This window comes from Argopecten irradians, chromosome 5 (genome assembly GCF_041381155.1).
Source record: "Argopecten irradians isolate NY chromosome 5, Ai_NY, whole genome shotgun sequence".
NCBI lineage: Eukaryota > Metazoa > Mollusca > Bivalvia > Pectinida > Pectinidae > Argopecten > Argopecten irradians.
In genome coordinates, this window is record NC_091138.1 from 48,057,725 (window position 1) to 48,070,493 (window position 12,769).

General features: G+C 32.2%; 2 protein-coding genes across 16 annotated transcripts in view; one reads left to right on the forward strand and one right to left on the reverse strand.

Annotated features, from left to right (window-relative positions):
* LOC138324087 (uncharacterized) overlaps positions 1 to 6,504 on the forward strand; it is a 46,437-nt gene extending 39,933 nt beyond the window's left edge. For 11 of the 12 annotated variants that reach the window (XM_069269140.1, XM_069269143.1, XM_069269141.1 and 8 more), the window contains one exon: positions 1,090 to 6,504. In XM_069269140.1, the coding sequence (XP_069125241.1) occupies positions 1,090 to 1,197 (108 nt within the window). In that variant the 3' untranslated portion in view covers positions 1,198 to 6,504. The remainder of the gene's footprint in view (positions 1 to 1,089) is intronic. The other variant, XM_069269138.1, reaches the window with a different exon arrangement.
* A 174-nt stretch (positions 6,505 to 6,678) lies between these two features.
* LOC138324086 (transient receptor potential cation channel subfamily A member 1-like) overlaps positions 6,679 to 12,769 on the reverse strand; it is a 44,293-nt gene continuing 38,202 nt past the window's right edge. For all 4 annotated transcript variants that reach the window (XM_069269132.1, XM_069269133.1, XM_069269135.1 and 1 more), the window contains exons 23-30: positions 11,942 to 12,108; positions 11,186 to 11,246; positions 10,724 to 10,792; positions 9,598 to 9,771; positions 9,350 to 9,418; positions 8,808 to 8,921; positions 7,891 to 8,009; positions 6,679 to 7,428 (exon numbers count right to left, since the gene is read on the reverse strand). In XM_069269132.1, the coding sequence (XP_069125233.1) occupies positions 7,284 to 7,428; positions 7,891 to 8,009; positions 8,808 to 8,921; positions 9,350 to 9,418; positions 9,598 to 9,771; positions 10,724 to 10,792; positions 11,186 to 11,246; positions 11,942 to 12,108 (918 nt within the window). In that variant the 3' untranslated portion in view covers positions 6,679 to 7,283. The remainder of the gene's footprint in view (positions 7,429 to 7,890; positions 8,010 to 8,807; positions 8,922 to 9,349; positions 9,419 to 9,597; positions 9,772 to 10,723; positions 10,793 to 11,185; positions 11,247 to 11,941; positions 12,109 to 12,769) is intronic.

A 12,769-nucleotide genomic window follows, 5' to 3' on the forward strand; every position in this document is an offset into this window, starting at 1 on the left:
CTATTTTTACATACTTGTAGTCTGAATGAATTGTACACCGAGTATTATGACATCATTATTCTCAATATCTTTTAGGTTTATGAAGTTACAGACAAAACAGAAAGATCTTCTTTTTCATAGACCCTTGTATTTGTATTGTCCTGTGGACCACTAGTCATGTGATGACATTTATCATAGACTGTCGGAATTAGCAAGAAAATTATTTCTTTAAAAGTGACATATCTAGCAAAATGTGATAGGATAGAAATTAATTTCATGATAAAATCACATGTAAGATAAATTACCGCATTTTCGTGATAATAAGTCACAAAGGCCGTTTTGGGATTTTTTCAGTTTTCGTACACGTATAAGTCGCACTGGTAAATAAGTCGCACCTAGAAGTTAGGCCCATGTGCTCACGTGTTTATAAGTTCTTTGTTTCTTGTCTATCCTGCATGCTTGGTGTTGGTAATGTTTGTACCATTTTGCCTTTAGTTTAATTATTTACTTACCCTCCTCTGCTTTACAACCACAAAAAGCCGTAATTCCAAAATTGCAGTTTTATTGCAATATTGAATTTTATTTTGTCTCCCTTTTAGAATAGAGCCTTTGTAATGTATATTTGTAGTAAGTTGCAATTAACCTTATAATCACATTAATCTAAGGACATGCTTAAGAGCCTACTTGAAAGCTATGAAATCACATGATGAATTCATTTGTCATTTTCTGTCAGCCTCGTGACCCCATCTTTCTGACATCAATAACAAATGAATAAAATAATCCTAAAAATTTATCAAAAAGTTAATTATCATCACAATGTAATTTGGATTACCTTTTGAAAATTTAATTCATTGAATTATTTCATTCGATATAAATTACAAGTTTATATCAAGGTAATTTTTATATTGTATATTTTATTGAATTTTTTCTCTTCCAATGTATTACTAGAAATATGTAAATTTTATAAAAAGAAAGAATATCAACTTTACTGTAATAATGTAAGTGGGTTGATAAATTAGTGAATATTTGTCCAAAACAAAAACCTTGCAGTAAAGATTTGAGTAAATTACGACATATAGATAATAGATTTTCGTACTTTTATTTTCTCAGGAATCTGACAGCATGTCTTCATCCCCTAGAAAAAACGGTTCCCTTTGTAACGAGCAAATAGAACCACTACAGGACACAATCGGGAAAAAGAAGGGTGTTTTTGTATAGGGCAAAGGTCAAGGTCACTGCATGACCTTAATCTGAAAAAAACAGTATCTAGGTACTGGCTTCGTACCAGTACATACTGGCGCTTGGCAGAACTAGACTGAACTGGTCTAGAGTGGTCCGAGCTTTGGAATAAAATGACCTTACCTGGTCAGGACTGGACCGCAAAACGTCATAGATTTATGTTCCTGAATCAAAATTTCCTATGAAATTAGGTTGACAATGGTCGTGCATTTAAACATTGCCTACATAAATGCGTAATGTATGACGGCCGCTTGGATTTGATCATGGTGAAAGGTCATTTGGACTTTATGACCTCATAAGATATTAATAATTTGTTTCAAACATATTAAGATATCAACAAATATTGATTAACCTGGAATACAATGTGGTGCTACCATATTTATCATCAACAAACAGAAAACCAAATGGAAGACAACTATAATCCAGGCTCCATAGAGAACATACCAAGCATTAGGCTCTCTTCAGTGGCAGCTTTAGTACACGTGTGTGACAGTGACTTCATTGGGCGTTTGTAGGCGATTAATTAGGGAGACTATCATGTTAATCAAATCCTGAAATTACAAAATGTATCAATAGAATCATTAGAAACATTCATAGATCATGATTATGTAATATCCTGTACTTGTATATTACAACGTTATCTCCTCCTTGATCAGGTATTAATTGTGACGTCATTTGTTAGTGATTACTACGTAATTATCACACATGCATAACAATCAGGACATACCCCAAGAGAAGATAACTATGTAACATATAAAGAAATGTTATTATAAGGAATATTGTAAAAGTAATACATTAATTTAATATGTATTTTCAGAATCAACATAAAATCGCTGATAGATCCTAAGTATGTGATCGAAGTATGTAAACTTTATGTAGTGCGCCCTACATATATGTATAATGTAATTCTATTAGATCATTAGACCGTGTTTTGATGTCATGATTAGGTCCAGCTTCTCTCCGCATATCTAAGGAATACTAGGTCTGTGATTTGTGTGCTTTGAAGTCCGTGTTCGTTAATTCTGAAGAATAAGCGAGAGCGAATATTGCGAGATTGAAAATAAGGAATGTGCAAAATAAAGCTGTGCAAAAAATGTATTTTAAAATTTGAAGAGTATTGCATGTCTTTTAAACCCACCATTATTTTTACAAATGCAAGTTTTTTTCATCTATTAAACCGAAATGCTCCTTGTTTATTGTGTGCATTGAAACTTATCAGAATATAGGGGAGGTAATCCCTAAATGTATCAGTTAATGTGCTTTTAGTACAGAAGAAACATCACACATTTTTAAGAATATTATTTGTCAACAATTTTAATCTAATTTAACTGGACTATATATATATATACAAATATATAACTCGAAGTTTTAATTAATCAAGAAATTTTAAAGTTGTGCTAAATTTTGCTCTGTTCATATGAAATCCAATTGGTTTTGAATAACTGGTATTCGTATCAGAATTTATATTTCATGCTTATATGACTAGGTTTTAATATGTATTAATTGGTATATATAGAAAACATGGTTAAGGATTTTTTGGAAATATTTACGCTTGATATAATATCATTTGAAATCAGACCTAATATTTCATACATATTTAAAAGTTTGAATGCAAAAAAAATATCAGACTTATTATTCCATATACATTTAAAAGTTCGAATGTGAAAAAGAGATCAGACAAGATATTTCAAATACATTTTAAGATTTGAATGTAAAAAAGGGGTTCAGACCAAATATTTCTTATACATTTTAAAGTTTGAATGTGAAAAAGAGAACAGACCAAATATTTCATACATTTTAAAGTTTGAATGTTAAAAAAAGAGATCAGACCAAATATTTCATACATTTTAAAGTTTGAATGTTAAAAAAAGAGATCAGACCAAATATTTCTTACACATTTTAAGGTTTGAATGTGAAATGAGATCAGACCAAATATTTCATATACATTTAAGAGTTTAAATGTAAAAAATGAGATCATTTAATTGTCTTGTCATTATTGATTATTGTCATGACGCAAACACATACATTTTAAGTAAGTGTGGATCACTATGTATGTAGTGGCAGACGTTGGATGTGTGGTGAATATGCAAATGATTGTGGGTATTTATATATGAGTATGATATGAATGTTAAAGTGTCATGATATTGTGTAATCATCGAAATCACGAGTAATGGGTCTCCAAAGTTGTTTATTTTTGCGAGCCCTGGTGAGTAAAACTTAAATCTTCGAGATAAGCTTCATAAATTCTCCGATGAAATGAGGACATGATAAAGCCTGTGTAAAAGAGTTGTGAAGTCATGGAGTGTAATGATATTTTGTTTTGTTAAGGTATACCCCATTGCCATGATATAAAGTGAAAAGATGTCATGATATGAGGTGTTAAAATATCATGATATGGGTTGTAAAAGTGTCATGATATGAGGTGTAAAACTATCATGACATGATATGGAATGTAAAACTATCATGATATGAGGTGTAAAACTATCATGATATGGAATGTAAAAATATCATGATATGGGATGTAAAAATATCATGATATGGAATGTAAAAGTGTCATGATATGGAATGTAAAACTATCATGATATGATAGGTGTAAAACTATCATGATATGGGATGTAAAACTATCATGATATGGAATGTAAAACTATCATGATATGGAATGTAAAACTATCATGATATGGAATGTAAAACTATCATGATATGGAATGTAAAAGTATCATGATATGGGGTGTGAAACTATCATGATATGGAATGTAAAAATATCATGATATGGGGTGTGACAGGATGATGTTGTCATATTATATTGAGAAGCTGTTATATTATGGAATGTACGTTAAATGTCGATATCCTCTACAAGCAATGTGATAATCTCCCTGTATCTCCTACCTATTTAAACGTGCCATTTATGTCTTTTTGTTGTTGTTGTGATATTAATTATATATCTTTGTGTACTTAGTAAACAATTTATATGCATTTATCTCATATTACGTCAAAGAATTTGTCTATATACCAAACATAAATTATTGTATCTGTTGGTATTGATGTCATTTATGCAGAGTTACATTATTATGTATTTCTATAAAAAACAAATTGTTATTTGTTTCACGCACTTTTGCCATCGGTATTATCTTCACCAAATTAATCTGGCGTGTGAACTGAAGATTCACAAACTCGTTTAAAATAATTTCTGCGATACTCTCAGTAGCAATGAAACGTTATATTAAAATATAAGACTGGTTTTCAGTATTTAAGACGTAAGTGTTGTATGACACGCATTTAGGTATGGATGTCAGTGTTATACCCATTAATTACATGGGATTCCGGACGCTTCATTTCCAATTTTGTCTTGGGTATATTTGTCTCTTTTACCCTTGTGATTTCACATTGAACTAAGTAAAATTGTTTCTACTTGATGTGGTCATGCATTTCAATTTATTTATTAAAAAGTTGGTTTAAATGATCGAGAAAAAATATCTGAAGATTTTTATCATTTGGTCTAACACATCTCTTAATTTAAAGATGCTCCACCACCGATATAGCATAAACGATACTCATTAATTGAACAATAATTATTTTTTTAATTGTGTATAAATATCTCTAATTAACACAATAAAATAATATGAAATAATTTATTTTGCTTTCGGTGCATGCGCAATCAATAATTCATTCCATATAGGACATAATGCCACTGCTTTTTTTCGGGATGCAATTAATTATTTTTAAAATTAATGTCTTGAAGTAAAATTAGAAGCCCAAACTTTTCAATAATGGTAATGGTGTAAATTAAATAACTTTTGTAACTGTAGAAAAATACAAAATGCTCCTGTTTTAGTTAGCGAAAAAAATGTCATTTGTCAGTGGTGGAGCATCTTCATAGTGATACAACATCACATATCATTTGGCTTCAGGGTATTCGATTCTTTCTTTAGTGTATATCAAACAGTATAAGCTAGGGTTTAGAGGACCTTTAAAGTGTATAGTATACTATTTTCAGAAAGAAAAAAATTCAAAATGATCGTATACTTAACAATAGATCAGATAGGTTCAAATTGAAGATAAATAGTACTTGAAAATATAAACATGTTATCATAATCAGTTTTCCCGTCTTAGGATGGCATTTTATTAGCATTTTTAATGTCTTTATTTACATTATTGAAGCTATTAAAACGTATTTAGTTTTTTACAAAGAGCTCCCTTTTCTTTAAACCTGACAAAATTTTGTTTCTTATCTCTTGCCAAAAAATAATCTTGAACTTCAACGTAAATACCAATTGTAAGGATTTTCAAACAGACAATTCTATGGCATCTTATTTCGTTAGCTTTACTTGTACATTTTATACATATACAAATTATTGTCATTCCATGAATGCATCAACCCTATTTATTTACGATGTTTAGTATCAATTTGTGCATCAACATGTTATGAATGTGTTTTTTTGTTATTGATATTGCAAGTCTTACATACGAGATTACAAAAAAGATGGCATGACGTCATTGAAAGTGTTATGTCATCGACATCTTTTCTGAAATCTTCTTTCGACACAGATCTGTACCGATGTAAATATATGAAGTTGTTTTATCAAGTGACTCTTGTCGCGTATAAAACAGTCCCAGGTCCTGTTTTCCATATCCATCGTGGTTGAATGTGTTTCCCGAGGCAATTAAGTCTCCTTGTATGTTTTGTATTCATGGTAAAAGTAGGGGGAAAAGTGTAAATTTGGTTATTCTGAGCTAAAAGTTGACTATACAAGATGACCCTTAATGTCATAGAATCTAGAATTCAAAGATGTATTAGACATTTAACTGTCTGGAAAAAGTATTCAGTAAACTGCCTTATTGTTTAGTCAGTAATAGAATTTGTTTATAACATTGAAGTGGGAAATAAAACATTTAGGCGTGATAGTGATATTACTACCTAGAAATGGGTAAATACCAACAAGAGAAATGAAATCCAAGTTAAGTCACTGGATGAAACCAACTGACAACATCAATATATATTTACATTTTCACTGCAGTCCCACTGAACAGATGCAAATTCAACATGAAGCACTAGCGCGCTTCATGGAATTTGCCTCTGTCCAGTTTGCGTTCATATTGGTTGTGAATGCCAACTGAAAGACGTTCAATGCTTAAATGTACATAATAAAGTTATTTGTAACTATATCCCACCTTGCCGTCAACTTGTATGGACCAATTACAAAGGAGACCAAAACCTGTATGGTAGTGATCTGAGAGTGAGTCGTCTTGTACACAAAATAGTTATCAATAAACAGTATGTTTTGTTAATTGTTGTTTGGGTATTCCTTTAATATACTTACAAACTTTCTGAAAATCAATAGATTTTCTTCATTTTGAAAAAAAGAATGGATACATGTTGTTTTGCTATGTTAATTTGTTGAATCTCTCAATAAAGAATGCACAACTTTTGGATGATATAATGAAAATAAATTAAAAGAAACATTCAGTTGTTACATGGTTTAATAGAATATTGAATATCAGAATTAGCTAATTAATCCACACATAACTGAGAGATAGGACACAATATGACTATACATTAATATCGCATGGGGACAAATCAGGTAAATGTACATGTATGCTTGTATAATCTTAATGAGATTTCTTTTACTTTATCTGTTGAACTAAAATATCATCCATGAATTGGAGGTTATCTGAGATTCATTTCATCATGCACAACCTTTTACATGAATTTTGTAGAACTACAAAATATTATGAAACATTTAACTTGACTAGAAAAAATGTTACAATATTTCTCGTAAACGATTATTATTTCGACCTTTGTTTCAGAAGTGAAATCCTATTTATCTTCGACTACGGATAAAGCTAGTACCAAAAATGGAACGGCTTCTTACGCGATATTTCTCATACTGGACATGCGTAAGACTTCCGTAAATGCCTCGTGAGATGTCCATTCGACTGAGCATACGTAACATTTCCAAGCATGCCTCACAAGATGTCCATCCTACTGAGCATAACAAACATTTCCCAGAATCCCTTACAAGATATCCATCCTAATGAGCATGCGAAACATTTCCCAGCATGCCTCACTAGATGTCCATTCTACTGAGCATATCTGATCGGACCGAATCGACGGGAGACAGACGACTCAGTGATACATTCACATCAAGGTGTCTGCAAATCTGTGTCATCATCTCCTGTTGTTGTTTCTGGGCTGCCTGCATATTTAATAGCCTGAAAAATAGAAATAACTATTACATAGCTGAACTCATTCACCCCTGTTTCTTATAATGAACTGCTCCAGCCTTTGAATCCGAATAGTTCAAATGTGCTTCATGGGTGAATAAGATGTTACCACAATGTGATATATATATGTGTGTATTTCTGTGGTTTCATATATGCTGCATTGTAATATTTTAAAACTGCAGGAAAACTTTCGAAATACGGCCACAATCTTACACGTTTTGCTGGCCAAATCCTTCCTCACATGAGTGAGCATTCAACTCTAGTTCAAAGGCGAGGCGGTGTCAAAGGAGACATTAGGAAAAGAAAGTTAGGAAGGAAAAAGAAGAAAAAAGATAAAATGGAAGTCCCCAAGTCGCAATGGGGTAGTAGATATATGCTATTGCGGGAAGGTTTGTGGTTAAAATAAAATGTATGATATTTGTCTGCTGAGAGAACTTCTGTAATACTTACATTGCTTTCTGTTTTCTCATGTCGTGTTTGAGTTGGTTCAATGATTCTGACACGGGATCACTGTTGTCCTCGTCTAAATAGCTTTTATTGCTTTCTACGTTAAAAAGTTTCTTCTTGAGCTGAAAAGATAGAAACAGTCCAATTATTGCTATTAAACATTTCGCAGCACTCCATTAAGTTCATATTTACTTCGTCGCTTTACTTATTGACTTAAATGTTAAGGGGATCTGTACTAAATGACAGACTGTCATTAGCTAGAAAATAGTCTTATTTGGGTAGAAGCACAGGCAATCAGCTAAATTGTACAGCAAGTCTCCGTGGCGTCTTTCCGTCATTTATTCACAAAGTTGATGTCTTCTTATAAACCATTTCTTGAATATAACCAAATACGGCTGGTTACATTCTTATATGATGGGTATTCAAAATTGCACAAATGTTTGAGCTGACCCAACGAAAGCGTTATGGGCGGGCTCAAGAGGGGTCTATTTGGTCATATTGCAAACTGCAACCCGATGACATATATTTGTGACATAAGTGTTAAAGATGCTCCACCGCTGACAAATGGTATTTTTTCACTATCAAAAACAGGAGCAGAAGATTTAGTATTTTTCTTCAGATACAAAAGTTACTTATTTTACACCACTGCCACCATTGAAAAGTTTGAGCTCCTAATTTTACATAAAGTTAAAAATAATTAATTGCATCCCGAAAAAATCAGTGGGACTATATCCTAAATTGAATAAAGTAAAATGATGAATATCATTTATACTCTGTCGGTGGTGGAGCATCTTTAAGTTATCTATATACCGAAAATTAGGTAAATCATTGAATTATACGCTAAGCCTTCGGTTTCTGTATTTTTTATTTTCATGTAGCATACTGTACCATAAGCTATGCCTTAAAAGTTATACTCTTACCTGATTCAAACAGGTTAAGCTCTCCAGGTTTGGTTTCAGCTCAAACCTTCTTTTGTATAATTTTCTTTGGACAATTCTTGGGAAGGTGGCTTCATACGAACACAGCATTTGGATCTATCAATAACAAAAGGACATATTTTGTATTACTGACAGAACGTCAGGTCCAACTATAGGCTTATTGGAGACACAAAAAGAAATATAATTCATATTATGACGAAGTATATTAAGACACATAAAATATACTAATCATCTTTTTTATGAAATCGTTTTTTGGCTTTGTATTTATAAGTTGTCCTTTTAGCAGTCAGGCTCATTTAAGGACGTGCCAGTTTTGGTGGAGGAAAGCCGCAGTACCCGGGACAAAGCATTGCCTAGCAGTAATTACCTGTCATTTTTTATAACAGGTCCAATCTCATTATATATAGAACATTACATTACATATTACTAAAATAAAAAGTGTAATAATCATGATTCTCTTTAAAATGTTAGGCTTTTCTTTGTGTAAAGAATTTATTGTCACTAGTTATATATTTAGTACATACTTGTAGTGAAAGACGTGTTAAATAAGCCTCTTTCTGAATCTTATCGATATCGCCAACAGCGATACCAACCTGAAATCAGAAAATCAGAACAAAAATCAGTAACTCACCTTAAACAACAATCACATAAAATATATTTTTAAGTCACAAATCCGTTGGGTATTTCTTACGTCTTCTGGTAATTTATCGCTCAATCATAATGACAGAAATAAACAAGGGAAGTAACTCCGATCGACTGAAATTCGACTTACCAGCAGATTCATCAAGGCGATCGGCATTATTACCATGAACATGGTCATTAGGAACATGTTGTCCACGACGAACGGTTCGTTAAGGGAACTGGCGTAGTTACTAACGAAGTTCAGTTCTCCTAGAGTCATGGACAGGACAGTCATAGGGTACCAACTGTCCGGTGTGAGGCCAGGCTATCATGTAAACGTCATAATCAGTATCCAAATTAAATACATTGCCACATCATTACACGAACGTGCAATAAAAAGAGAAAATTGCTTCCATTTTATTTTGATTCTTTATTTCATAGACTATTATGATTTTCCTCTCATTATTTGATTAAAAAAGCTTTGTTTTTATGCTAAATCTGACTTTCTGATTGGTCGATTTGTTTTCCTACCGCTATGAAAAAAGAAACCCAACGTTATCGTGACGTCACAATAGAAACATTGACGTTGCGTATTAATTTGAAAAAAAATATCCATTCAAAGAAAATGAATCGTACATTAAAGATTAATTATAAGCATTTTAAACTCCTTCGGGTTGTGAAAACAATTTCTTTTCAAACTTCTGTGAGAATCCACATTTGCAAACAAATGTTTTTCATACCGCCTTGAAATAACAATAAATGTGATATCAATGTTTAATTTGATTTTTGATAGTTATTTCAGAATTATTCCGAAATTCCGAAAAACAAATATATATTATCGCTTATCATGTTACTTGATACATGAACGTTTTCGTATGTTAATCACGGCATCTATTATGCGAAATCAAAAAGAATGAAATCCAACCCTTTCAGAATATTATTGGTTACACAGTACGATCAAACCTGATACAATTTCTACTAACCTGATACGACTATATCTTGGATATCACGTGACGTCACTTTAATCAATAGGAATACAAGATTCTTGTCTGAGGCGGGATAATGATTGAAATGCAATCAGCTACATTTTAAGTTAAAAGAGTCTTGATTTGTACAGTACTTTTTTCATTTTCAAGAAATTTACGGAAATATATAGAAAATTAATACTAAGCTGCATGAAAAGGAGGTGAATATAGTGTTTCAATTTTGAAAGCACTATGCCACAGATCTGAGGTACAAATTACAAATGAATACATTATAAAAACAGATATACTAACCGTTTGAGCCATGGTGATTGCGAAGGCACTGGCAAAGGACATCAGAAATAACACCAGGACTGTCATTACCTAGCAACAGGATAACAGGTTATGAGTTATTCCCCTTAATTAGTTTCACTCTGTCAATTTTAGCCTAACTTGATTTGCACTTTTCTATCTTCTAGAACATAACTTCAAATCACTCGATTTATAGATATATCTGCTTCTGGAAGCTCTTCCAACTATGAGTTGGAATATATTAAAAGCACCTCTCTGGAATTTCCGTCTTCACTCGTTTCTGGAAATGACAATTGTACTAGATATCACACATGTGATGAGCATTACGTCAATTCTGTTCTATTCTAAAGACTAACATTTCCACTTATACAGTCTACCGTACATAATGTTTACAAATATTGACGAAAAGTAAGATTTTGTTTTTGGTTTGTACACATATATGAACCCTCAAATCAATGTTATTACCTTCATCAGTGACTGTATAACCTCAGAAAACATCACAAAATATAATCCTATGGAGTCAAGTCTGAAAAAGCAAAGGGTCACCAATAACGTCAAATTAATAATGATGTACAGGATCGTAATGCATTAGCGTAGTTGTCACGACACTCGATAATCCGATAATAAAATGTAATGCTATAACAAGGAACATGTATATAACGTAAAAGGGCCATTTCGATAATCCGAAAAAAAAATTTTAAGATATAATAATGTAACAATGAACATGTATACATGTATATCGTAAAGGGCCATTTCGATAATCCGAACGTAAAAAAAAAATTTTAAGATATAATACTGTAACAATGAACATGTATACATGTAATCGTAAAGGGCCATTTCGATAATCCGAACAATGTATAAAATGTAATACTGTTACAATGAACATGTATGTAACGTTAAAGGGCCATTTCGATAATCCGAAAAAATGTTTAAGATATAATAATGTAACAATGAACATGCATATATCGTAAAAGGGTCATTTCGATAATCCGAACAATGTATAAAATATATACTGTAAAAATGAACATGCATATATCGTAAAGGGCCATTTCGATAATCCGAACAATGTATAAAATATAATACTGTAAAAATGAGCATGTTCATAACGTAAAAGGGCTGTAAGCATTGCAAACGTAGGTGACGCGATGCATTACAGATTATTTTATTCATCACAGTCATCATTCAGTTCCATTCCAAAAACTCAACATATTAAATAATTACCCTGAGAGATTATGCATGAACAGAATACACGATGAGAGCGCCGCTATCCACCCCGCTCGCCATTCAGTCTCACAAGGGAGGTAACCGCTCGGTGTGAGGAAGAAATTGGTGGATATCAACATCAGGATTATCAAGTAGTTGTTTACATTCTTAAAGTAGTGCAGCCTCTGTCAATCAAAATTGTATATTAAATTATCTCTTTCATAGCTTATTATATTGAATTGCAATGACTAACATTTTGCAGAATGGAGATCGATCGATACATAATAAATGTATAACACATTTTATATCATAGTCTACTCTAAATTATAACGAAATGCCATTGTATCAACCAATCAAAGGCGATGTAACAACCGGCGACATCATGTTTTATATTGTGGGACGATAACTTAAATTTTAAGCCAATAAAATCGTTCGGCATTAGCAAAATTGAATAAATAGCGTATTCACAGATTAGGATAGTGTTTTAGCTAACCTAAAAACGATTCGGGCAGAGAAATTCCTCTATCTTAACAGGCCGTTTGAGGGATATAAAACTTATACTTCATTTGTTCCAAAATTTCTAAAGCTTGTATTATTTATATGAAGTTTATTCTTTAGTAAAATTTATTGAGCATTAGATAAGTTCCCATGTTTGGTCCCCTGTGGTGGCAATGGCAATAGTACATAGTTGTTTCATGCCTTATCAGTCAACAGTCAAAACTATTTTCCCCGAGGTTTTGTGACCAACCCGATGAATTTTTTCCCCGAGGGCGGAAATTCGATGATTTTATTATCGAACGGTAAGACTTTCCTTAACTCAAGTGATTTGACCTTTTGACCAACTTG